Source organism: Panthera onca, chromosome A3, assembly GCF_046562875.1.
Source record: "Panthera onca isolate mPanOnc1 chromosome A3, mPanOnc1 haplotype 2, whole genome shotgun sequence".
In the NCBI taxonomy this organism is placed as follows: domain Eukaryota; kingdom Metazoa; phylum Chordata; class Mammalia; order Carnivora; family Felidae; genus Panthera; species Panthera onca.
This window is the reverse complement of record NC_138341.1, coordinates 97,666,275-97,693,966: the sequence shown is the minus strand read 5'-3', so window position 1 is coordinate 97,693,966 and position 27,692 is coordinate 97,666,275. Positions and strand designations below refer to the sequence as shown.

At 43.2% G+C, this 27,692-nt stretch overlaps 1 protein-coding gene across 1 annotated transcript in view; it reads left to right on the top strand.

Moving 5' to 3' along the window:
- Positions 1-27,692, top strand: part of PCSK2 (proprotein convertase subtilisin/kexin type 2) — a 281,924-nt gene that overhangs the window by 194,489 nt on the left and 59,743 nt on the right. Inside the window, exons 6-7 of the mRNA XM_078444292.2 lie at positions 5,234-5,310; positions 24,260-24,348. Of these exons, the coding sequence (XP_078300418.1) occupies positions 5,234-5,310; positions 24,260-24,348 (166 nt within the window). The remainder of the gene's footprint in view (positions 1-5,233; positions 5,311-24,259; positions 24,349-27,692) is intronic.

The following is a 27,692-nucleotide window of genomic DNA, read 5'->3' as shown; positions in this document are numbered from 1 at the left end:
TGATCCTGAATCATCTGTGATTAAATTATGTTTGCTAAACAGTTAGTATTTTCTAAAGCAAGAAAATAAGACTAATGCGTTTCCAAAAGAAGTTATGGAAGAATCCAAATCAAAACAAGCGGCTGGCTTAGCCTGGGATGACCAGAGCATTCAACTTCCAGAGACACCACTTCCCCCTAAACGTCCACGTTATTGGCTATTTTAGAATATTCCAGCATAACTCAAGCCCCATTTAATTTATTCCTGTACACAAATAATTTTATGGAAGGCAACATTGTAACTCAAATCAATAAATGATTCGGTTTGGGCTATAAAAGTATAAACAGAACACTTACAAAAAATTGCTCACTGTTCTTTCTGGCCATAAACCGTTTGATTTTTGGCCAAAAGACATGCCAGAGCAGCCACTTGCCTTCCTCGATACTTAGCCTAGACTCTTCCACAAGGAATTAAGCATTAGTCACCAAATTAACTAAAAGACAACAGCAAAAAAGTTTGTAAGTCATCAACCATTTCAACCTTCACAAGTGAATCTGACCCCTGACAACACACGGTCTTTCTCGTCTTACAAAAGTGGACTCAGGGTTCCACGGATTCTCAGGTGCCAGTTCTGCCATCAGATCTCTTCAATGTTCCCCCCAGCCCCACCCACCTCAGGGCAAGCCATTTTCTCCAGGACCAGGAATTGGAGGCAAAAAGCCTCAGCCCAGATCACAGGTAATAATTATAAACCAGAAAAGTGAACCCGGGTGAAAGAGTGTGACCGTGGGCAATCAGGCAGCAAACACAGAGGTGCAGACCAGTTCGATTTTTCTTTTCTCTAATGGAATTTAACTTCTTATCTGCCAGCCTGATGGCACTCGCTCAAGGCAGAAATTTGACCTTGGTCAGTTCAGGGGGTGCCCCCCGCTCCTGTCTCCAGAATTGTCCCTGAGCTTCAAAGGACCGGCACAGCGCTGAGGATGCGGGGTGCGTGCACTTGCGGCTCGCGTCTGTGCCCCTGGATTCCACTCTTGCGTCCCCATTCTCACGGATTGGTTGTCACTTCGTGTGGATCCTGCCTGAACCCTGGATCCCCAGTGTCCTGACTCCCGAGCTTTCTAGGCCAGCTGATTTTTACTGCCACACTCTCACCCCTGTCAGCCTCCCACAGAGTATTCTGTTGCCCACTGCTCCACATGATGGCCAAAGAAATGCAGAGTGGGGCCACCCCAAGTCCCCAAACGCAGACATCCCGGGGAGCCGCTGCTGATCTGCAGCAACACAAGATGAGTCCCCTGTCCCCAGATGAGTCCCAGACCCCTCCGACTTTGGACATTCCAACCCCCATCCCACTCCAGAACAAAAAAAAAGAGGGCCCCCTCTGAGAGCCCCACAATAGCTACGTATTGAATGTTCTGTCCAACTTGCCTTATGCCAGGCAATTTTGCTCTCTTCTGTAGAGAAACAAACTAGGCTCAGCCTACAGTCCTCCCAGTCTGTTGCTTCGGCTTCGACTCCAGCTTTGAAGCCCCAAAGAGAAAGTATTAATTTGGGTTTCTCTCGACACTCCATCTACCAACTCTACCTAAGAATGCTCTTGTCTCAAAAACTCAGAGAACGTTAGGGTAACCAAACATAGTAACTATTTCAAAATAGTATCCCTCAAAAGGACTGAAATCCAAACAGTTCAAGAAAAGTAAAAAAAATAAAACTACACACAAAAAAACCATGCCTGATCTGAGAGTGTCTCCCAGAGACGGGAAATAGAGACCAGAGAGAGAATTAAATTTTTTTAAAAAGGTAAATGAGTGTAGTTTGGGACCAAAGGGGAGAAGGAGGAACAGATAATTTGGAGCCAATCATTATGGCCAGAGGAGACAGGAAGTTGTCCTCTCTGATGACCAGGTGTTAAAGGAAGACCTATATTCTAGAATAAAAGATAGGCTTATTTGACACAGAAGATGCATTGACCCAAACTTCCAACGGGGTAAGAGAAGGTGGAAAATGAGGGATTGATTTTTGATAGGTATGAAGTTTCAGTTATGCACACGAGTAAGTTCTAGAACTGTGCTGTGCAACACAGTCAACAATACGGTATTGTGTGCTTCACACTATGTTAAGAGGGTAGATCTCATGTTAAATGTTCTCACCGAGACAAAAACATAAATAACACACAGACACAAAAGAACAAAAGGAAATTTGGGAAGGTGATGAACATGCTTTTAGCACCTTGTCTGGGGTGATGTTATCATGGGTGTAGGCACATGCCCAAACTCATCATACATGAAGTATATCAATGCCTCAATAATGCCAAAAATTCTTAAATTAAAAAAAAAATTAACACCATAAACAAAAATAAATCCAATATGGATGAAAGAACAAAATGTGAGACCAGAAGCCATCAAAGTCCTAGAGGAGAAGACAGGAAGTAACCTCTTTGCCATCTGCTGCAGCAACTTCTTACTGGACATGTCTCCTGAGTCAAGGGAAAGAAAAGCAAAAATAAACTACAGGGACCTCATCAAGATAAAATCTCTGCACAGTGAAGGAAACAATCAACAAAACTAAAAGACAACCTTTGGAATGGGAGAAGATATTTGCAAACAACATATCTGATAAAGGGTTAGTATCCAAAATATATACAGAACTTTTAAAACTCAACACCCAAAAAACAAATAATCCACTTAAGAAAAGGGCAGAAGACATGAATAGATGTTTTTCCAAAGAAGACATCCAGCTGGCCAACGGACACATGAAAAGATGCTTAACATCATTCATCATCAGGGAAATACAAATCAAATCCACAATGAGATGGGACACCTGGGTGGTTCAGTTGGTTAAGCCTCTGACTCCTGATTTCAACTCAGGTCATGATCTCACAGTTCATGGGATTGAGCCCCACATCTGCCCTGACAGCACAGAGCCTGCTCAGGATATTTCTCTCTCTCTCTCTCTCTCTCTCTCTCTCTCTCTCTCTCCCCACCCCCCACCCTTCTGCCCTGCTTGCACTCTCTCTCTCCCTCAAAATAAATAAATAAACATTAAAAAAAATGAGATATCCCCTTACACCTTTTGTCAGAATGGCTAAAATTAACAACACAGGAAACAACAGGTGTTGGCAAGGATGTAGAGAAAGGGGAATCTTCTTACACTGTTGGTGGGAATGCAAACCGGTACAGCCTCTCTAGAAAACAGTATGGAGGCTCCTCAAAAAGTTAAACATAGAACTACCTATGATCCAGCAATTGCACTACTTGGTATTTACCCAAAGGTTACAAAAATACTGATTCAAAAGGATACATCCACCTTAATGTTTACAGCAGTATTACCAACAATAGCTACGCTATGGTGAGAGCCCAAGTGTCCATCAACTGATGAATGGGTAAAGAAGATGTGATATAGATAGATAGATATAGATATATATACATGTATATAGTGGATAAAGAAGATGTGAGATATATGGAATATTACTCAGCCATCAAAAAGAACGAACTCTTGCCATTTGCAATGGGGTGGATTGAGCTAGAGAATACTATGCTAAGCAAAATAAGTCAGAGAAAGATAAATACCATATGATTTCACTCATGTGTGGAATTTAAGAAACAAAATAAGTGAACATAGTGGGGGGAAAATAGAGGCAAACCAAGAAACAGACTCTTAACTGGAGAGAACAAACTGATGGTTACTGGTGGCGAGGTGGGCGGGGGGTGGGGAGGATGGGTTAAATGGGTGATGGGTCTTGAGGGCACTTGTGATGAGCACCAGGTGTTGCATATAAGTGATGAATCATTACATCCCACACCTGAAACTAATATTACACTTCATGTTAACCAACTGGAATTTAAATAATAAAAACTGGAAAAAAATAAAAACACAAATTTCAATCATCGTTTCACTATATGCTAACTAATTTGGATGTAAACTTTAAAAAATAAAAAATAAAATTAAAAAAAAAACACAAATTTCAGGGTGATGTCTATCCCAAACACAACATTTATTTAAATAAATTAGTATTATAATTCTGATTACTACAACTACTGGTGACTAATAGCCCTTTGTCCATCCAGCAAATGGAAACGCAAACTAATGGAATTCATCAGTTTGCTTTTAAAAACATTATGCCACTGATACATAAAGTTTACAGACTAAAGTGTTTTACCTCATACAAGGGCACGATTCCTGAAAATGTCTCAGGACCCATGAAATCAAGAAATGCCCACACTGGAATATATGCCTAATCCAGTGCTTTCTAGCCAAATGTATACTGTGGACCAGGAAGCCATCTGGGTCTCTACTGCAAAACTCAAAAACAGAACAGAGAAAAATGGGATTCTCGTTCTGAGCATTCCAGGCAAGCAGAGAAAGCAGTGGGAAGGATGAATTAGTCTCCAAAAGATGGTAGATCATTTCCCATCATGGGCCAAAATAAAAGGTCGGCCAACTAAAGGCCTAAATGGAAAACTATTTAAGTGGATATGTAATTGATTTCTTGGGGGGGGGGGAGACTCTCAAGGGGAAAAATGGAGGTGTTAGATGCATAGAATTTAAACTTCTAACCAAATACTGTAGGGTGTAGAGTACTCCCCGTTCATAATTGTATATTTATTTGTTTGGTCATTTGATTGATGTCTGTGCCCCCAGCTAGGCTGTAAGTTATACAAGGGCGTTCCCATATCTGGCATAATCACTGGCATATATTAGACTCTGACCTTTGTTGAGTGACTCAATGAGGTTGATATTGTGCTGATGTTAGGGGCTTGGGCAGAGGTTTAACACCCATAAATATAAAGGACACAAGCCTAGGTCAGTCTGAAGCAGGGAGCCTTCTGCACAAAGCAAGAAAACTCCAGAGATTGCCTCACTTGTGACATAAGACCGAGAGCATTCTGACCATCAAGCCAAGGAAGCATAACATAAGTCCTGGATTCTAGGTGAAGCCCATTCACCCACAGATGGTAACTCAACTTAAAATGGAGACAGTCCTGGAGAGCACAGGACTCAAATTTGCTAGTTCATTGAGGGCCTGAAGCAGAATGGAATGAGGAAGTCTGGGAAGAGGATAAAGGGAGGGACAGAGAGATCCAATGACACACCAGCTCTGTCACCCCTTTGCAAGGGCTGGCCCAGGGAGGAACATTAACACAGCACTCCACAGAGAACCTGTAAGCATCAGACAGTCATGTCTTGAAGCATCCTCTCTGGCCTGTCCACCTGGCTTGACTGACCTAATGAGACGCCTTGTGTTTTTCAGAACGCCGAAGCGAGCTATGACTTCAGCGGCAATGACCCCTACCCCTACCCTCGATACACAGACGACTGGTTCAACAGGTATACTGGGCCTCGGGGGCCACCTTTGACTTTAGATCTGGGGGTTTTGTTTGACTCTGTTTTGAAAACTTGGCTATTCCCAGGAAAATAATCTTAGTGCTTCCCTAAATTATACTGTGATTTTTCTCCGTCATAGCTACATTCTCTAAATTCTTGGATTTTGTTAATATGGCAATGTTCCTCTAGAATGGTCTTGGACTATTTTGTTTGGATGAGTTGGGAGTTATTTGCCACTTTACTAAAGATAGAAGATGGGGCGCCTGGGTGACTCAATCAGTTAAGCATCTGACTTCACCTCAGGTCATGGTCTCATGGTTTGTGAGTTCAAGCCCCGCACTGGGCTCTGTGCTGACAGCTCTGAGCCTGGAGCCTGCTTTGGATTCTATGTCTCCCTCTCTCTCTGCCCCTCAGTCTCTCTTTGTCTCTCTCTTAAAAATAAATAAACATTTTTAAAAAGACAAAAGAAAATAGAAATAATAAGAAATCCTTTTCAACCCACCATAAGATGATAAAAAACATGCTCGTTCCACTTGATCTGTTGAAGACAACTGTTTTGGCCCTCTGCTCTGTTTCTATGTGTTTTGGAAAAATGCTTCTGCTGTAACCTTATAAGGGCTCATGTAGTTCCTTGCAATGGAGCAGTAAGCATAATTGGCAAAGGTTTGAAGTATTTTTTTAATTGAGGCATAATCGACATATGACATTATACCAATTTCAGGTATACAACATAGCGATTTGATATTTGCATATGTCACAAGATGATCACTGCATTAAGTCTGGTTAGCATCTGACACCATGCATAGTACCAAAGAAATATTTTTTCTTGTTGATGAGGTCATTTAAGATCTATTCTCTTAGCCATTTCCAAATACACAATGCAGTGTCATCAACCCATAGGTTCGAAGCATTGCTTGGCGTCCTACCACGTTAACGTACCCAATGGTCCTTCCAAAGGTGTGACTTTTCTTCCGCCTATTTTGCTACTAAACATGTAAACATGCAGTCTCTTTTTTCTCCAAGTAAAATTCTTGCCTTTACGGTTGATTGCATATGAGAGATATTGAGAAATAAAGTCGTGTGGCTTGCTTACTCAAAATCAGCTAGGTTTTAAACCTAGTGCTTCCCTATTATTGATGTTCTTGGATAAAGTTCATAAGAACATATGAACTTCAATTAATGGTATAACAATATGTGTACATCACTCTACTCATTTCTTTCACTTCCATGGCAAACGTGTGTAGGCAAAATAAATGTTTCCGTTCTCTGTTCGGTGAGAAGGAAACAGGCTCAGAGAGGTTGTGTGTCTCTTCCCTGGTCAGACTAGGATGTGTCAGAGCCAACACTTGAACCCAAGCTTCAGACAGGTTTTTAAATCCAAACTGTACCATTCTTTTATAAGCAACATTTTTATGATAAAAGACACAAAGCATGATGGCCAGACAGTGGCCAGATATGGGTCCCCAGTGGACCAGGTGACTTATACTCTGTCCCTACAGTCAGCAAGTTGACCAGAGTGTGACTGGGGGACACAAAAGGGCACATGAGTTGGGGGTTTGGCAATTACAAAAAATGCAGAAAAGAAGAAAGGAGAAAAACCAGTCACATTTGCAACATTTTAAAAAAGATCATTACCTATGTTCAACAGCACAATTTACTCTTCATCAGCTTCTTCTATGACAGCTTTAAAATTATCACGTCGTGTTCGAAAGGGTCTGCTTAGGAGATGAGGGTGTATCCCAAAGGTCTGAGAACTTCTGACATGAAGCATCTCATACCCTCCACAACTTACAACCCGACCTCCTAACTTACCCTTAGCAAATAAACACTTTTCAGACACAGAGATGTGAAGTCCCCAGACAGATGTCACTAAGCCAAGGGCAAGACCTAACGGGTAATGGTGGTTTGGAACATTGCACTGAGGAGGACCAAGAGGGGGTGCCCGGCTTCAACATGACTGCTTACCAGTTGTCCACATGACAGCAGGGCAGGAGCAATACATGTGTCACTTGTTCTCTCTACAGCTAGTAGGTACTAAATTAATCTTTGGTGGATTGATGCAGGCACAAAAATATAACCAACACAATGGTCCCCTCCCCCCCCCCCGCCCCACCACGGCCCATTTTCTGAACCCAGCACAATCACCCCAAGCAAGTCTCCCTGTGTGATATGCTGTAAGAATATTCTTTAAACAAACAAACAAACAAACAGAATTGGCTTCTATTTTAAATACTTTCATTTGCAAACTTGTTCTTGAAAGTTCAACTTTAAACTGGCTAAAATCGTCTAACTAGGGCAAATTAGGGCTTCTTGCAACACAATTCTTCATTGTCAGTGGTAAAAATTCCCCAGTGTCCGATTGCCTGCGACACAGTATAATGAATCAAGCATGTAGGATCTTTGCTTATTAGGAAGCCACTGACTCAAGACACAGGAGCCACTTTGACCTATAAATAGGGCTTTTCCCAATAAGCAAGTCATATTCAAAGATCCTTATCCACCATCTTGTTATTATAAAGACTGGATGGTACCAGTTCAAATCATGGCCTCTCGAAACATAATTATTATTGTAAATGCTTATGGAAGGAAAGTGGGTCAAAGTCCAAGCCCACACCACTAGCAGGACCTGTGGTCTGAAAATTTGGGTCCTGGAGATGATTCCTTCTTGGCCCAAGGAGAAGTTGAATATAACATCCTATCCATGCATGTAGGATAAGTTTATTCAGAATTCCCTCTGGTTGAAATATTTGCCTGGGATTTTCTTCCATATAACTTAGGGCTTGGGACAGGAGGAAGAAGATGAGTGGAGGAATACAGAAAATAAAATGGTCATGGGTTAGTAAGTGCTAACGCTTATCATGGGTACATGAGATTTCCGCCTACTTTTGTAGATCTCTGGGGTTTTTTTTTCCGTAATAAGAAGTAAATTTAAAAAGCATGGGGCATAATTTAGTTTGGTATTTATGAAACTATTAGCTTTGATATGCGAACTTCTGAGGAGCTTGCAAAATGTCCTATGAGTGGAGACAGATGCCCAAATCACCACAGTGCTAAGTGTAGCTAGGGCTAAAATAGCAGCTTATTAAGCAGTTACTGTGTTTAAGGCACTGTTTTCAGTGCTTTGCATGTATTAATTCAGTTAATTCTCATAATAAACCTTTGAAATAGCTATTATCAGGGCACAGTGGGTTGAGTGCCCGACTTCGGCTCAGGTCATGATCCCACGGTTCATGGGGTTCGAGCTGCATGTCTGTGCTGACAGCTCAGAGCCTGGAGCCTGCTTCTGATGTCTCCCTTGCTCTGTGCCCCTCCCCCACTCACACTCTGTCTCTCTCTATCTCAAAAATAAACATTAAATTAAAAAAAAAAAAGAAATAACTCTTATCAGGACTATCCCCATTTTGAAAATGGAGGCATAGAAAGGCCAAGTAACTTGGACAAGGTCATACAGCTAATACGTGGTGGAGACAGGATTTGACACCAGTGACGGGGTCATCACACGCACTGCCTCATAACAAAGATGCCTTGGACAGTATGGAGCAATGCAAAATTATCTCTAGCCAGAGAAGCAGAGACAGGCTTCCCTGAACGGGTAGCATTTGCTCTAGGATTTGAAGGAAGGTAACTGGTAGAGTTAAGGGGTATATTCCAGGCTGAGGGTACAATTTAGGTGAAGGAGGGGAAGCGGGAGGTGCAGACATGTTCAGGAGGTAACCTGGACACCTGGCCTGGGAGTTACAGCCCGGGACAGGGGGCAGCATTCTAAGAAGGCTTCATGGAAGAGGTGTGCATCACACAGGCTTTAGGAGAAAGGAGGAAAGATTTTGTGATTGGGTCAGAAACTGGGCCCGAGGCATAGATGAGGACCCTTCTCTCACCGCACTCAGGGAATGTTGCTGCCCAGAGGCTCCGGGAACCTTGAGCCAGCACCTGCCTTTGGCTGGAGCTGTGTTCGCTGCTGTGCCAGCATGAGTCTCTGGCCAGTTCTGCAGACACAAAGGCATGCCGGTTTCTTCAGGTGCTCTCCTCTGAGCGTGAGCACCTTCAAGTGTGCATTTCTTCAAGAACCTATTTAAAACTCCCAGCCAAGGACCGTTTATGAAAGCAAACTTCATGCATATGCAGAACTGCTTTTAGAGGATGGGGATATTAGAATTTCTTGCCCGGTGCTAAATTTGACTTTGTAGGATTATTCCTTTTCAAGCAGAGCAAGTGTATTTATTCTACTGTGAACCATTTAATAATTACATGCAGTATCTGAGCTCTAGAGATATATTTGAAACACAGTTGAGAAATTTGCAAAGGGAGTAAATTTCCTCCTAGCTTGCAAGCAAGAAAATACAGATGGCCAAGCAAAGCAATAATATAGTAGTAGTAGTAATCCAAATTGCAAAAAGGTAGAAAATCATGCACATTTAATGAACCTCACTAATATGCAGAACAGATATAACCGACTTCCTATGTGGTATCAGGATCTAGCATGACATGTTTTTCTTCGCTGGCATTCAGTAAATGTTGATTGGCTGGTTGATAGATGGGCGGCACACCTTGTCAGCCACGCCGAGATGTTGAGTGGCCTTGACATCTGTCCACTTCAGAGCTTCCCGCTTCTTCCGAGGTTTGCAGCCCACGCTTTGTCAATAATTTTCCAGCCTTGCTCGGTTTTAGGTCAATGTTTGGTGATGCATTGCAGATCTGTATTCCATTACCGTGCTGCTGTCCATAAAAATCCCTCTTGCATAGCATTTCTTTGACAGGCATTCACCACTGAAATGTCATCCCTGCCATCGGCAATATTTATGGAGCATCACAAGGGTGCAGCACACTCTATCTATTAAGCCCTAAAGAGTAAGAGATTTGGGATTCGATGCAATTCCTGGCCACAAAAAGTTTACTATAAATTCAGGGAGAGAGAAGACATTTATTGCTCAAGCAACCCAAATGGGGGTGAGGGAAGGAAGAACAATAAATGGATACTGAGGAACATTTATCTCCACGTGGGCTTGTGTGATTGATAGCGTTAGTTAAACCTTCAAATAAGAAAGATCTAAAATAAAAAATAAAAAATAAAAAAAAATAATAAAAAAAGGGGGCGCCTGGGTGGCTCAGTCAGTTAGGCGTCCGACTTCGGCTCAGGTCATGATCTCACAGTCTGTGAGTTCGAGCCCCACGTCGGGCTCTGTGCTGACAGCTCAGAGCCTGGAGCCTGCTTCAGATGCTGTGTCTTCCTCTCTCTCTGCCTCTCCACCGATTACACTCTGTCTCTCTCTGTCTCAAAAATAAAGAAACATTAAAAAAAAAAAAGAAAGATCTTTAGTGATTAACTTTTTTTCTTATTAAAAGTCATATTTTATTTTGAAGAACTCTATGTGACAGGCCAAAAATGAACATGTGAGAAAAACGGCCATCTCCGGTTGGTTATTTGCCCGTTGATGGAAACCAATACTTTACCCTGGTGACATTTAATGGTTTAGAAATGCATGAACATCTTTCCCGTCTGTCTTTATGAACTAATTCTGAAATCACCTCCTGGATAATAAAATTTAAACTGCTTTCAAAGACCTAATCTAACTTTTTCTCTCATGTGAGCTTTGAGAAAACCTCATAAGCCCATATTAGTTCAAATGTGGCTGCTTGTAATCAACTGTCTCTCTATCCAAATCAGAACACAGTGAAATCCAACACAGTTTAACTTTGTGAGCTATACTGAGCCATCGGAGAAATACCATATACTTGTTTTTTAAAGTTTATTTATTTTTGAGAGAGAGCGTGGGCGCACCTGCGCACAAGTTGGGAAGGGGCAGAGAGAGAGGGAGAGAATCCCAAGCAGGCTCCATGTTTGACAGCTCACAGCCCCATATGGGGCTCAATCTCACAAATCATGAGATCGTGACCTGAGCCAAAATCAAGAGTCCAACGCTTAATCGACTGAGCCACCCAGGCACCCCCACAAAGTTTTTTTAAAACATTTCTGGTCCCTTACCTGGATTAGGCAAGTCTTCATTATTTAAATTTTTCCCCTCAGCTAAAAGAAATAGACATAACACAGATTTGGGGGTTATGGAGAGAATTATATAGATCATAGAAGAAATCTGTATGTTGGTATTGTTATTTCTACTTTGGAAACGAATGTTATGCATGCCATATAGATTCTATGGTACTCAGGTGGCAATAATTCTTTCCTTATGGGAGAAAAACACAGCAGATTATGATGGACAAATGTAGTGTCATGTTAATTGCTTGGCATAGATTAAGTGATCCCTGAATCAGTTCCCCCTATCTGTAAACTGGGCCTGAAACTCCACCATGGAAGTTTGTATAAGGGACTAGAGACACATACTTGGTTCAGAGCATGACACGTGGTAGGCATTTCCTAAATGGCAGCAAATATTAATTGTGAAATGCAGTGAAGGGGTGTCTATAGGAGCTAAGTCAAAGATTCCCCAACTAGATACAAAACGAGGGGAGTTTCTTCCAAAGGAGTTAATGGATGACCCAACACTTCACCCATCTTTCTTAGCCCTTCATTCTCTCATCTGAGCCTTTGACATGAGACAACAGTAGCTCAAGGTTAAACTTTCTGGAGAGAGTCTGGTGTCTCTGTTTCTGCAGTGCTGATTTAAAAGAAGAGTTATATCCGGAGATAGCTTAAATGCATGAAACAAGATTGATCTGTGGGGAAAATTGAAGAGCCTAGCATCTAGCATCAGAAAGATGGAATGCCTCTTCACTTCTCCAGAAAGTACTAGATGATTGTAAGCAGACCCAAGGTTTTCCCCAGAAGCAGCTCTACATGCTTACCTATCCAAACCTTTGGGCTTACTCCAAAGTCTTACCCTGTAGAGACCTTTGGATATGAGCCAGGAAACATGGCTGATCTCTGCATTTCATGTGACATGAAAGCTTCTTTTTCCAAAGACATGGCTGAACAGACCGTAGCTAGCCATATAGAGCTCTGTTTATGTAAGAATCTGTATAGACCTAGGGAGACTGGAGTCTGGAAGGCAAAGACAGCCTCATGTCCATGAACCTGGCCAAGTTTCTCACTGGCTTGCTGAATGAATTCCCCATATCTCCAGTATCTCTGTGAATCCAGAGCCCTAAAACATCATTATAAGACTTGGTTGTGGGATATAGAGCTAAGGAGCCCATTAAAGCAACCAAGGGAACAATAACGAGGAAAGAGCCCAAAGGAAGAGAGGAAGAAAAGGAAAAAATACCCTGCAACTCAAACTAAGCCTACAAACTAACATTCCAAAATATCTGGAAAAAAACACATCAAACACAATTTAAAAATCAGGACATGAATTTATACCAGGTGAAATTAGTTTTATGGAAAGACTTGAAAAAGACAATAAAGCAAGTTATGTTATGTTTGCTTCGAGGGATAAATGCATGGATAACATCCATTTAAAAAGAAAAATAAATGATGGGGAAACACAAGCAAAAATAAACATGAATATAAAAAAGGAACCAATTGCACTTGGAATGAAGTCTCAACGAATGTGATAACATCTAGCCTGGGTGCAGTTGAAGAGATAATTATTGAATTGAAGATAAACACCGTTTATTAAAAATCTACAGCAAACGTGCTTCTTCTGGACGGCTGGGGGAGTAGAGTTGACATACAATGCTATTTATTTTTGAGAGAGAGAGAACGTGTGTGTGAGGTGGGGAGGGGCAGAGAGAGAGGGAGACAGAGGATCCAAAGCAAGCTCTGTGCTGACAGCAGACAGCCCAATGTGGGGCTTGAACTCACGAACCGTGAGATCATGACCTGAGCCGAAGTCAGAGGCATAACCTCCTGAGCCACCCAGGCGCCCCTACAAACATTATTCTTAATGCTGAAACTTTGATGGCACTCTCTTTAATGCTGGATGAAATAAGAATTCTGCCTATCTCTCTTTTATCTGACACCATGCCACATCTCATAGCCAATGAAATCATTGTAAATCTAAGGAAAGATACATGAGAACATTAAGGAGAAAATTATAAAATTTAGAAAAGACATAGAAGTCCTGAATGAATGGCGTTGCCTACTAAGTTCACAGATGGGAGGATGGAACCATATAAAGATATGAAGTTAATTCAATGCAATTTCAACTAAAGTCTCAATAGTATTTTTCTGTGAAACTAGAAAATCTGATCCTAAAATTGATATGGTACAGCAAAGGGTCATGAATACAATAAGAAGACAAAGAAAGAGGAGGAGGAGGAGGAGAATGAAAATGAAGAAGACATAAAAGGGGAAGATGAACCACGACAGCAAGGTGGGGAAATTCTACCTGCCACATATCAAACATTACAAAACCATCATAATTGTGAGAGAACGGCGTTAGCACACGGAGTGAAAAAAAGATCAAAGAAACAGGATAGAAAACCCAGAGGCAGACCACCACATAAAAGAATCTTAATATGGCCAAGATGGCAATAAACACAATGGAAAAAGGATGATGTAGTGATATTCGATAAATGGTGCTAGTTATTCATATGGGAAAATAGGTATCACGCACAGAGCATAAACAGATTCTAGGGAAATGAAGACCTAAATGTATATAAATCTTTTAGAAGTAAACTGTAAGAAAATGTCCTTATGACCCTGGAATAGGAGTGGCTTCCTTAAACAAGACACTAGGCCACAAGGAAAAGGAAAATATTGAGAAAGCTAAGTTAAAATTAAACATTTTGGTTCAAAATCACAATAAACAAAGTTAAAAGACAAGCCACAGACCAGGAGCTTATGTGCAACAAGTTCTACGAAACAAAAGGGTTAGTATCCAATAAAGAACAGCTACGAATCAGGGGCACCGGGGCAGCTCAGCTGCTTAAGTGTCTGACTTTTGGTTTTGGCTCAGGCCATGATCTCCCAGTTCGTGGGATTGAGTCCCATGTCAGGCTCTGTGCTGACAGCGCGGAGCCTGCTTGGGATTCTCTTTCTCCCTCTCTCTCTGCCCCTCCTCTGCTCTCTCTCTCTCTTTCTCTCAAAGTAAATAAATAAATGTATATATATTTTTTTTAAAAAGAACAGCTACAAGTCAATGAAAAAAAATAACTCCATAGAAAAAATGGACCAAGGTTATATGCAGATGATTAACAGAACACCTGAGCTAACTTGTGTATGAAAAGATGCTCAACATTCCTAGTAATGAGGAAATTGCAAAGTGAAACAATGAAATACCATTTCACAACCTTTGGATAAGCAAAAAAGGTCAAGTTTGATGATACTAAATGCTGGCACTCTCCCACTCTGCAGGAGGTCATATATATTCAAAGAACCTGTTTTCACCTTTACATACATATCCTAGAGGAACGGTCACAAACGTGCACCGGGTAATAACGCACAAGAATGTTTCCTTTCAAATTATTTGTAAGAGCAAGCAAATTGCAAACAATCCAAATGCCTGTCCCTAGGAGGACAAACAAGTAAATTGCAGCCTGTCTATAAATGGACTACACACAGTGCTGCTATACAGCACTAAAAATGAACGCACCAGAGTCTATGAATGAACGTCAGAAATTCAAGAGCAAAAAGCAAATTTTAAGAAGATTGTATACAAGGAAACACGTATACTGAGTTGGAAAACAAGCAGTAGTGGCATATATGCTTATGTACATCTGATTATAAAGTAATTGTATAGAAACATGCACAGGGATTCCAAGGATCACCTGGGTACAGTGGTCACTTACGAGGAAGCAAAGAGAGGTATGGGCCCAGGGAGGTCTTCGAGTGAATCTGTAAATGTTTATTTCTTGAAAAAATAGTTATCCTGGGGCGCCTGGGTGGCTCAGTCGGTTAAGCGTCCGACTTCGGCTCAGGTCATGATCTCGCGGTCCGTGGGTTCAAGCCCCGCGTCGGGCTCTGTGCTGACAGCTCAGAGCCTGGAGCCTGTTTCAGATTCTGTGTCTCCCTCTTTCTCTGACCCTCCCCTGTTCATGCTCTCTCTCTCTGTCTCAAAAATAAATAAATATTAAAAAAAAATTTTTAAAAATAGTTATCCCTATATAAAAATACATGGAATGCACCCTTGTAATTATACACTCCTTTGGTCATGAGAATATCCAGGGTGCCTTAATTAGTCATGCACAGAACTCCACACTTTGCTTTGCTCAGGAAGATGGGGATTAGACCAGAGACTGTAACCGTACTACATATTCGCTCTGCTGTTTAATTTTGTGCCGTGACCAGAGTCTCTGTGACAAATGGGGTATGTGTTCTTTATTCTACCTGCCCTTGTGTTCCTTCAAGGGTTCGTTTTCCTCAAGGCATATGCTTTAAAATTAAGAACTATATGGTCTATCATAGAATGAAAGTATGTACATGGTTGAACGAGATTTAATTTACCCTCATGGGAAAACTGAAGGTATCTTAAGAGAACAACATTAGAAGTGCTCATTATATCACCAAATCTTGCTGAATGACACCCCTGTTCGCAAAATGTCTCTTGAATCAATTTCCTATTTTCTCTGCACACTGCCACTGCCTTCTTTCATTCTACCATCACAGCAAGGGCTTTGTCTTCCTGCTCTCTCTGAAAAACTACTACCATTTTGTTAGTTACATTATGTGTGATCATGGCATTGTGGTTATCTAGGATACTAGCATTTTTGTACAGATATATTAAGCAATTTGAGGGGGGGTGAATCTGTATTTTTCTTTAGGCTGATTTGCAAAAAAAGCTTAATCAAATATGGCATAATATTAATTGTACACGCATGCACAAGACTAAAGAATAAAAATAACCAAATGTCTATCAGTAGATGGCTGATCTAATAAGCTATAGCATACTCACACAAAAAAATCTGAAGTATGGGAAACATTTGGCTTTGATAGAGTTGGGTGGTAGCCATATGAGATTCATATGCAATTATGTTATTCATTGAATTTGTTTGTATTTTTTTAAGTTTATTTATTTTGATAGAAAGAGAGAGAGGGGGGCAGAGACAGAAAGAGAGGGAGAGAGAGAATCCCAAGCAGGTTCCATACTGTCAGCACAGAGCCTGATGTGGGGCTCGATCCCACAAACTGTGAGATCATGACCTGAGCAGACATCAAGAGTCAGATGCTTACTGACTGAGCCACCCATGTCCCCTGTTTGTATTTTTTAAATAATAATAATAATAATAATAATAATAACAGGGTACATGGGTGGCTCAGTCAGTTAAGCATCTGACTTTGGCTTAGGTCACGATCTCACAGTTTGTGAGTTCAAGCCCAGCATCAGGCTCTTTGCTATCAGCACCTAGCCTGCTGTGGATTCTCCATCCCCTTCTCTCTCTGCCACTCCCCCACCCATGCTCTCTTTCACAAATAAATAAACATTAAAATAAAAATAATAATAATAGGGGCACCTGGGTGGCTCAGTTGGTAAAGCATCCAACTTCGGCTCAGGTCATGATCTCATGGCTCATAAGTTTGAGCCCCACGTTGGGCTCTGTGCTGACAGCTCAGAACCTGGAGCCTGCTTCCGATTCTGTGCCCCTCTCTCACTCTGCCCCTCCCGCACTAGTGCTTGGTCTCTCTCTCTCTCTCTCTCTCTCTCTCTCAAGAATAAATAAAACATTAAAAAATTTTTAATAATAATAATAATAATAGTAAACATAAACTGAGCCAAAATAGAAACACCAAAATGTCATCCAGGTCTCATGCCATTAACAGAATCACTTCTGCTCACCAGCCTCAGAAGGTCCATTAAATCGGCCAATGCCCAAAGGCCCTCCCACACACCACACAAACCTCAGAGGAGGGTAGAGAATAAGAGATCAGACAAGATAGACTTTTTTCTGCTCTTCGAGGATGGCCTTATTCTGATGCTTGTCATCCAACATCCTTGCTGTCCCCCTTGTTGTCATCTGTTTGGTCCTTACGATATCTTTCAAATTCGTTTCTTTCAGTTACTTACTATTTGAATGTCTCCTTCCAGATAAGAGATCAAGCAGCAACTACTAATATAAATATGGTAGAACTATTCAATAAGATTAAAATCAAAGTTTACTAGTTCAGGGGCGCCCAGGTGGCTCAGTCAGTTAAGTGTCCAACTTTGGCTCAGGTCATGATCTCACGGTTCATGGGTTCAAGCCCCGCATCGGGCTCTATGGTGACAGCTCGGAGCCCAGAGCCCGCTTCGGATTCTGTGTCTCCCTCTCTCTCTGCCCCTCTCCCACTCACACTCTGTCTCTCCATCTCAAAAATAAATAAACATTCAAAAATAAATTTTTTTTAAGTTTACAAGTTCAGGTTATTCCAGCACCTATAAGAAATACATCCCCAAATCTTAGTGGCTTAACACAATAAAAGTTATTTATAATTCACCTACCAGTTCCTGCACGTCTTCTGGAGGAACAGCTGCCCTCCAAGCAGCGATTCAGGGATGTGGGCTTCTTTCATCTGTGACACACATTTCCAAAGTTACCATGCTTGTCCACGTCAAACTAAAAGAGGGGAAAGAGCACAGATAGACACTCGTGGGTGGTATTTATGCCCCGACACAGCATGCATCCGTATGCCTCCATCACGTTAGCATAATCCAGTCATATGGCTGCATGCCAGTGCAAGGGAGACCTGGAAATGGAGCTTAGCTGGATCCCAGAAAGAAAAGAAAATGAGCTTGGTGATCAGTTAGCATTTTCTGCCAGCAACAAAAATCATGTTGCAAAGTAACAGATAATGTTGTACCAGAAAACCTGGCCAGTGGTACCAACAGATGAGTGAGCTAAAGAACCAGTGAAAACTCAGTTACTTTTTGTATTGGTCGGGGTCCTCCAGAGAAACAGAACAAAAAGGATATGGAGAGAGAGAGAGAGAGAGAGAGAGAGAGAGAGAGAGAGAGAGAGAGAGATTTATTATAGAAAATTGGCGCATGCAATGATGGAGACTGGCAAACCCAAAATCTGCAGCACGGGCTGGCAAGCTGGAGACCCAGGAGAGCTGATGTTCCAGTTCAAGTCCAAAGGCAGCCTCCTGCAGACCCAGAAAGAGGGAATGTTGCAGATGAAGTCCAAAGGCTGTCTGCTGGAGAATTCTCTCTTGCTCAGGAAGGTCACTCTTCTTGTTCTATTTAGGCCTTCAACTGATTGGATGAGGCCCACCTGCATTAAGGTGCTGCACAATCTGCTTTACTCAAAGTCCACCAATTTAAATGTTAATCTTATCCAGAGGCACCTGGGTGGCTCAGTCGGTTAAGTGTCTGACTCCTGATTTCAGCTCAGGTCATAATCTCACGGTTTGTGAGTTTGCACCCCATGTTGGGCTCTGTGCTGACAGTGCAGAACCTGCTTGGGGTTTTCTCTTTCTCCTTTTCTCTCTCTCACTCTGCCCCTCCCACACACACTTTCTCTCTCTCTCTCTCCCCCCCCTCAAAATAAATAAACTTTAAAAAAAATGTTAATGTTATCTAAAACACCCGCACAGAAACACCCAGAATAATGTTTGACCGCATATCTGAGCACCCCTTGGTCCAGCCACGTTGACACATAAAATTAACTGTCACGCTTTCTGTCCGCACTTTTCTGTTAGTCAGGAATAGATGATAGTCAAGGGTTCTGGGTAAGAGCAGGGGTTTGGGAACATTCACCTGAGTGTGAATTCTGCTACTGCCTCCTACGTGAAAAGTGACTTATTATCCCTGTGCCTCGGATTCCTCTTTTTGTAAACGGGGACAATAACAGAGGTGCTGAGGCACCCCTCTCAGCACAGTGCTCAACCCTCAGTAGGTATCAATAAATGAGAGTTGTTATATTCGTTTTACTCAGTATACCTACACTGTGCCTTGAACGGAGTGCATACAGAAGGACATGACTTTGGCTAGGGAGGGCGAGAGGGATGACCAAATCCCTTTAGCGAAAGGCCAGCGATGTGGAAAGGAGGGGTGTACCTGGGCTGTCTCTTTGGAGATCCCCAGGGTCGGGGCCGCGCCTCAGGTGTTCACTTGGATACCTCTACAGCCGCTGCAGTTCTTTGGGGAAGCCCCAGTCATCATGAGAGTCCAGCTTTGAACCCCAATCCCCCATAAGTTAAGCATGGGTTGTCCCTGTAGCCTTGTTTGTTTATGTGTGAGTTATCGATCGCCAAATAATGTCACATGACAAATCGTCCCAAAAGTTAGTAGAGTCAGCTAGGCAGTTCTGTTGACCTGGACCAGGCTCGGGTTTGTGGCTGGGCTCACCCATGCATCCACGGTCAGCCTGCAGGGTGGCTGGGAGCCAGTTGATAGGATGCCCTCTCTCACATGTCTGGAGGACGGGTGGCCGTCAGCTGGGGGACCTGGGGTCGTGGCTGCATGGGTTTCATCACTTAATAGGCTTACCCAGGCTTGTCCACACACACCTAGGCAGGGTCTCAAGCTGAGGGGTAAGCTCCCCATTTCTACCACCTTGTTTTGGCCACAGCAGGTCACAAGTCCAGCCAGATTCAAGGGAGGCGGGAAACAGGCTTCACCTCTTCATGGAAGGAGCAAGAAAAGCACATTGTCAAGGGCATGGACTCGGAAGAGTGGTGGGTTGGGGCCATTTTGGCAACACATCTGTGACTCTACCACCTGCCTCCCTCCCATTAGCCTCAGTTAGAAGGAGGCCGACTGAGCGGCTGATATGTGTTCCTCACCCCCTATAGCTCCACATCTGACAGACATATGTTTTATTCTAGAAGCGAGAGGGAGCTACTGAACTTTCTCAAGAAAGCAAAGAGGCCAAATGAAAATGGATTTGGAAAAAGATTTTCCTGACTTTCGGGGGAGCAGGCACGCTTGTCTGAGACAATCAGGAAGGCAGGAGACAGGGGAAGGCATTGGAGGCAGTGGGAACAGAGCCTGTGAAGCCCCAGGGGTGTGGAAAGACATGGTGCCATGAACAATTATAGGGAACTGCCACTAGTTGTTTATAATTAGTGTTGCCTAATTTAGCAATGAAGCGTTTCTTCCCATATGTTCCTTTGGAGAGCCCACAACGCTTGTCTCCCCGCTTAAAGGCCAAAATTAAGGCTATGGAAGCACTGAGTGCCTTTAGTTCGCTCCAGCCAGTTCACACACATTCATCCACTAGCCTTTGGGGAGCAGTCTAGGGCAAAGATAGGAGCGTAGCGGGGCGGTTCAGTAACCGAGTGTTGGTCTCAGCCCCGCCCCAGCCATCTTCTAGCTGTGCGCCTTTGGGCCAGCACCTCTGAGACTCAGCTCTGATGTCTGTGAAACAGGGCCGTGGTTTCTCATAGCCCTCCCGGGAGGCCCGAAGGGGGCGAGGCGAGCAAGGCACTGAGCACCGCATCTGGTAGTAGATAACGGCCTAGTGAGTGGCCGATGGGTATTCGTTTCCCTGCCTCCTTCGTCACCTAGGACAGGGCTCCCCTCACGATGAGGCCATCCGTGTTCTCCGAGGATGCTGGCACAACTGACTATCCCAGGCAAGGTCTAATTGCACACGTCAGCTCTCGGAGAGGATATCTTGACAGGGCTAATTATTAAATAATAAGGAAATTAGTGCTTAGCCAAATTAGACATGGCATTGATTTTTAAGCTTTTATTTCAATATTTATATGTTCAGGGGAGCCTGGGTGGCTCAGTCGGTTAAGCGGCTGATTGCGGCTCAGGTCATGATCTCACAGTTCGTGGATTTGAGCCCTGTGTTGGGCTCTGCACTGACAGCTCGGAGCCTGGAGCCTGCTTCAGATTCTGTGTCTCCCTCTCTCTCTGTCCCTCCCTCGCTTGTGCTCTGTCTCCCAATCTCTCTCGAAAATAAACATTAAAAAAATAAAAAATAATTTAATTTAATCAGTATCCATTAAATTCCATTTTAAAAAATACATGTGCATATATGTAAAGGATATATATATGCACTTTATATCTGGTAGGTACTTTATATAAGCATGTATTTAAATATATGGATTATATAGAATGTATGAGTATATATTATATATAAATATATCATTATATACTTAATTATGTACTTTTCTTTTTTTCTTTTTTTTTCAATATATGAGGTTTATTGTCAAATTGGTTTCCATACAACACCCAGTGCTCATCCCAAAAGGTGCCCTCCTCAATACCCATCACCCACCCTCCCCACCCTCCCACCCCCCCATTAACCCTCAGTTTGTTCTCAGTTTTTAAGAGTCTCTTATGCTTTGGCTCTCTTCCAATTATGTACTTTTAAAGTAGATCTATGAATCAACATAAAGAATGTACGTATGTCAGGGGCACCTGGGTGGCTCCATCGGTTGGGCATCCAACGTCGGCTCAGGTCATGATCTCACAGTTTGTGAGTTCAAGCCCTGCATCAGGCTCTGTGCTGACAGCTCAGAGCCTGGAGCCTGCTTCGAATTTTGTGTCTCCCTCTCTCTGTACCACCCCCATCACGCTCTCTCTCTCAAAAATAAATAAACATTAAAAACATTTTTAAAAGAATGTACATATTTAATTATATGTACATATACAAACATACATATATATATATATATATATATATATATATATATACACATATACACACATATGTGTGTGCTTCCGTGCTGCTTTTCAGAACTTTATTTAGCAATTCCTTCAGCATTTGGAATAAGGTCCTTCAGCATTTGGAATAGGTGGCTATGAAAATCTCATCCGTGGTAGACTGAGCACCTTCTCAAAAATTTCAAATGTGATCCACAGAAAACTTAAAGACAAGTAGACAGCTATGTGTACAGCACTTTGTTTCATAGATTTTTTTAGGGCCATCCTCTGCCCTTGTAACTACACAGTTTACCTGAACACAATATACAGATTTCATTCTTGTTCCAAAGGACATTTGGAGCCCATGAAAGATGTAGCCTTTATGGAGGTAGGATTTACTTTCTTTTTTAATTTATTTTATTTTTTTTTTTACTGTTTATTCATTTTTGAGAGAGAGAGAGAGAGAGAGAGAATGAGCAGGGGAGGAGCAGAGAGAGGGAAACAGAGGATCCAAAACAGACTCTATCTACACTGACCGCAGTGAGCCAGATGTGGGACTTGACCTCATGAACCCCGAGATCATGACCTGAGCTGAAGTCGGACGCTCAGCCGACTGAGCCACCCAGGGACCCCCACTTTTGCTCATACAATATATGATGAGTATATAATTTTATATATATATATATATATATATATATATATATATATATATATATCCCCCTCCCCATACCCAGTCCTCGGGTGTGGTTCTTTAAGGGCTGAAACAATAGCTTTGCTTGCCCCAAGAGGATGATGCAAACAGCACACTAGTCAACAATTTAGAAATCTAAACTCCTAGGGCCATGCAGCCAATAAACCCCTTCACCCATGTTTCCTTATCGTATTTGGAAAAGCCAACGCTCACCGCCCTGTCCCTTCAGCAGGCGGTGCTGACACTCTTCCAGCAGAGCGGATAATGTGGCCCAGTTATTCCTTTAGCTGCTTCATGGACCATTAGAATGGACTTTTGGGGACTGGGGACCAGTAGTTTCAGAGGACTTGTACCTTCGGAATCTCCCACATCTTGAATGCTGTTTAGGGCTAGAACACAACACTCTGATAGGCTCAGAGTTTGTGCTGGTTTCAGTTGTCCATTGTGGCTTAACAAACTACCCCAAAACTTGGTGGCCTAAAAAAAAACGAACACTTATTTGCTCACAGACCCGTAAGCTGGGCAGGAACAGCCAGTCTCCCTCCACGTGCCGCCCACCGGGGTGATCTAGCGAGGTCTGGAGGAGGAGGGCATCATCCCTCACGTGCCAGGAGCCTCATCTGAGGTGTTGGAATGGCAGAAATTGCTGGGTCTTTCTCTCTCTCTCTCTCTCTCCCCCCACGTGGTCTCGTCCACTTGTAGGCTAGCCCAGGCTCCCCTCGTTGACACCTGGCACCAAGCTGTCAGCCCTCTTACAAAGTGATACATCACATCTCCACTGTGCTCTGTGGGTCAAAGCAAGTCCCCAGGCCAGCTCAATCCAACGGGAGGGGAAATGCACACGGGACAGATAGAACTGTTTGGAACCCTTTAGTAGAAGGCAGGAGAGAGCAAAACAAGAAGGACAAAAATTAGTGGTGTCTGCTCCCGATAACGTTCTAGAACATAAGCCATGGGAAGGCCTTGCTCAGACTCATAAGGCTGGGAAAACCTTGGAAAGGTTATCTAATGCCTGGCGGGGCTCCTTAATCTGGTCAGCCTCAAAGGTTCTGTGAGTCCCTTGAAATCGCATGCAAAATGTTGCCAACACATGCTTTCTTATTCCTGGAGGAAGGTGGGAATCTATAGCATTCCATACGCCCTCCAAGGAGGCTATCTTCCAGAAGAGGTAGGTAACCATTATCCTATACCTGACAGGCAGCCTTGCATGCCTGTGTAGAGAACCAGCCTTGAAAATAACCACTAGTCCACAATCCTAGTTCTCCAACCACTAGGAAGTGCTGAAGTGTTGTGATCCGACCAGCACACACGTGTCCTCTCATGCTTGGTGTTTCCTGGAAACCTCTAAGTGTATTTTCTGCAGGAAGACACTTCAGATTTGAAAGTAAAGATCAGATTTCAAGGTGGAAAATGCTCTGAGAAGCCTCCTTCTTGTAGAAGCAGGTCAAGGTCAGGAAAATAGGTGGAAGGGGAGAGGGGGAAGAAAGGCGATACACAGAAGGAAAATCTGCCAGCTCCGGCTAACCAGACCATCGACAGCAAATTGCTTCCAGTTGATAGAATTTCAACGTTTTTTATTTATTTTTGGGACAGAGAGAGACAGAGCATGAACGGGGGAGGGGCAGAGAGAGAGGGAGACACAGAATCGGAAACAGGCTCCAGGCTCTGAGCCATCAGCCCAGAGCCTGACGCGGGGCTCGAACTCACGGACCGCGAGATCGTGACCTGGCTGAAGTCGGACGCTTAACCGACTGCGCCACCCAGGCGCCCCTCCAGTTGATAGAATTTAAGGAACCTCCCCCAGAGTCTTTTGATGCCGTGTCTAACTTCCCTCTATTTTTCTCCACAGCCATGGGACCCGATGTGCAGGGGAGGTTTCTGCCGCAGCCAACAACAATATCTGTGGGGTCGGAGTGGCATACAACTCCAAGGTTGCAGGTAAGCTGTCCCTGCCAAACAGCAGGTGCCATGAGCCAGAAGGCATCACACTGCGGTCTCCAGCCTGGCCAGGACCTGGCAAAAAAAATCCCACTGGAGCAGCAGGGCTGGGTCCAATAGCTTTAGCAAGAGTGAAAAAGACAATCTTTTTAATCGATCTGGCAGTATCAATAAACTCAGATTTTTTTTCGAGTGTAACATAAATACAGAAAAGGGCATGGCTCATGAGCTCAGTGAGTTTTCACAACCCACCACATCCAAGGAAACCATCAAGAAACAAAACATCGCAGGCACCCCAAAGGCCTTGTCATGTCCCCTCCCAGTTACTACCCATATACACAAGAATAACCCTGATCCTGGGGCGCCTGGGTGGCTCAGTCAGTTAAGCATCTGACTCTTGGTTTCGGCTCAGGTCATGATCTCACAGTTCGTGGGTTCGAGTCCTGCATCAGGCTCTGTGCCAAAAGTGCAGAACCTGCTTGGGATTCTCTCTCCCTCCCTCTCTCTCTGCTCATCCCCTACTCAGACTCTTTCTCTCTGTCAAAATAAAAGAAAGAAAGAAAGAAAGAAAGAAAGAAAGAAAGAAAGAAAGAAAGAAGAAAGAAAATGAGTAACCATGATCCCGATTACTAACAACAAAAACTGGTTATTGCCAATTTTTAAACTTTAATATAAATGGAATTGCACTGCTGTACTCTTTTGTGTCATTATCAACAAGACTCAAATAAAGACTGTAGAATATAAAGAGATGCATACAAATTATTGTAAACATACTCAAAACTCTAAAAAACGGTTTTTTACACAGTGCATCTCATCTTTAAGGAAATATATTCTACCTAAACCTTTGTATCATGTTCCACAGGAAGGACATTTGACAATTTCATCCTAAAGGCAGCTTTAGAAATGACGTGGCAGATCACTAGAAACTTAGAAACCAACATCTTCCTCTCAAAAAAGAGAGGGAGTGAGAAGGAGGGGTTCATAAGCTGTCAACAAGATGCAGGAGAATGGAGTGACTCCTGGCACATTCCAAGTTTTGCATCAAATGGGTTCTTAATTTGTTCAGGCTGAGTCACTCAACCTTGTTTTTCTTTTTTTTACAACTGTCTTGGTATTTTTTTTCCTAGCAATTTAAGAGAACCATAAACATACTTTGTGCTGACGCTTGCATTTCCAGGGACCTAAATAAAGCAAGAACAACCTATACAAACCCACCACCAACCTCTTTCAACACTGTTTGCTAAGAGGCTTGCTGGGTGCTGAATTTCACAAAAGAATCCATCTGGAGAGTTCTGAAATACAAAATAGGGGAAGCTTTGCCCCTTGGGTTTCTGCTCTCTCTAGTTTGTATGCATTCAAAATGCTGGCATTAAAATGTCAGGAGCCATTATGAGCTCAGGGGAAAGAATAACACTCAGTTAATATTTTATAAGCCAGGCTCATACCTTGGGTGGTATCTGAGGCGAGGTGGGTTCCCCATCCACAGGACAGAACTGGAGGCAACTGAAAACTTCAAACCTGGATTTCCCATTCACAATTATGGTTTTCAAAATAATTTGGATCCCAAAGTACAGTTTCAAAATACTTTTGGAGCCTGAAGTAACTGGGCTTTTTTGAACAGGGATTCTTAGAACTAGTCCCTGCAAAATTGAGTTAAGAGCAGCTCAAGCGTTAGGAGGGTTCACTGGGGTCCTTTTCTCCATCTGCCTTCTATCCTTTTCTCTCCTAGTATTTGCACTCTGAAAACATCTGAGCAGCTCACCAAATGTACCTCATTTTCCTGTTCTTTTCATTGGAATTCCCTAAAAGGGAAGCGTGAGACAAAGATTTGAGTGTGTTAACCTAAGAAATAAAAGAGCCAGCAAAACAGGTTTACATTTATGACAACAGAGAATGGCAATTCAGGACGTGCAAGCTATAGCAAAACCACAGGCAATTCCCACAAAGCAGAAGAATGTCATTTTAGGGAGAAGAAAGTTGAGAGGGGTTGTTTTGAATGGAAGTCCATTGGAGAAAAGCAGGAGTTTGGGGTGAGGGTGGTTTCTTTTTGGCTGAGTTGCGCGCATAGTCAGTTTCTCATAGGAGATGCAATGTACATCTTTTCCAGTTGGGGCTGGAAAGTATTGATTTTTTCCTGCTGACAATTCTGCTGGGATCTGTAATTGACGATTCTTCCTGTAATTGATATTGAGTGATATGGCTCCCCCTTCTGGACTACTGATTCCATTTTAGTGAGGGCTCCCTTTATGAATTGCTTACAGGAGCAAGGAGTTTCTTTGGGAGGGTGATCCCAGGAAGCCAGAGAGAAAGAGGAAGAGAGGCGGCTAAGGGAGGGAAGCCAACAAAGGGTGTGTAGATGAGCTGAGGACAAGCAGGGCTCTGAGGGACTATAGAATTGCACCCCCGAGGTGAAGAGGCTGTTTACCAACTCCCACCCCTCACTGGTGGGGGGGGGGGGGGGAGTGCCTCCTGGGCCCTCAGCACCCTGTCCAGCCTGCCAGTTCACATGGGTGGAGCATAGTCCTGAGGCAAAGAATGCCTCCCCCCAGGCAAAGACACCTGGACAGGGTAGTGGATTCAGGCAGGTGCAACCCATAAACTCTGCCTCACCTGCTAACTGAGTCCCAATCCCAAAGGTGAGTGACTGCAGCCTGATCCCTCAAAGATACGACCTGACCTGTGCTTTGTGAAACCCCAGACAGCTCAGGTCTCACAGCAATGCTCCAATGTTCCAGAAATAGGCCAGAACTAGTGGGAGGCATGCCTAGCCACACAAAGATTTTAAGCAGAGGAGCCTCCTTTTCCGCTCCCTTAATCCCAGTGGTGCTCCTCTGTAACAACTTCTGCTGGTGCTAACTGCTTAAGGGGCTCAGAAGTCTGGTCCCCATCATCCTGTGCCCATTAGGACACCCAGTGTCCTCTGGGCTTTACTGGAGCAGCACGAGGAATTCTTCATGAGGAAGCCCTGGACTGTTACTCAAGAATCACAATAAAAGCGGAATTTCATCCTCCTAGACCTTACAAATTTATGGGAAACATTTTGTTCCTTCTGGCTGGCAATTCCAGAAGTTGGCTAGTTTTTATTACTCTAAATGAACTATACCTTTCCAGAGAAGCTTTCTTGCGGGTTTCTGAGCTAGGGATGTCTAGAGCGCCACCTGGTGGTGATCTTGGATCATTGCTAGTCCCTGGCAGTCTGGAGGTGTCCCATCACAGGTTAGAGAGGCGCCCGAGGTCTTGTTCCACGCCCTTCCTGAGTCCTGTGTCTCTCTTCATCCTGTCCTCAAAAAAACAAAAAAACAACAACAACAACAAAAAAAAGGTTTCAGTTAAGGGAATGTAGA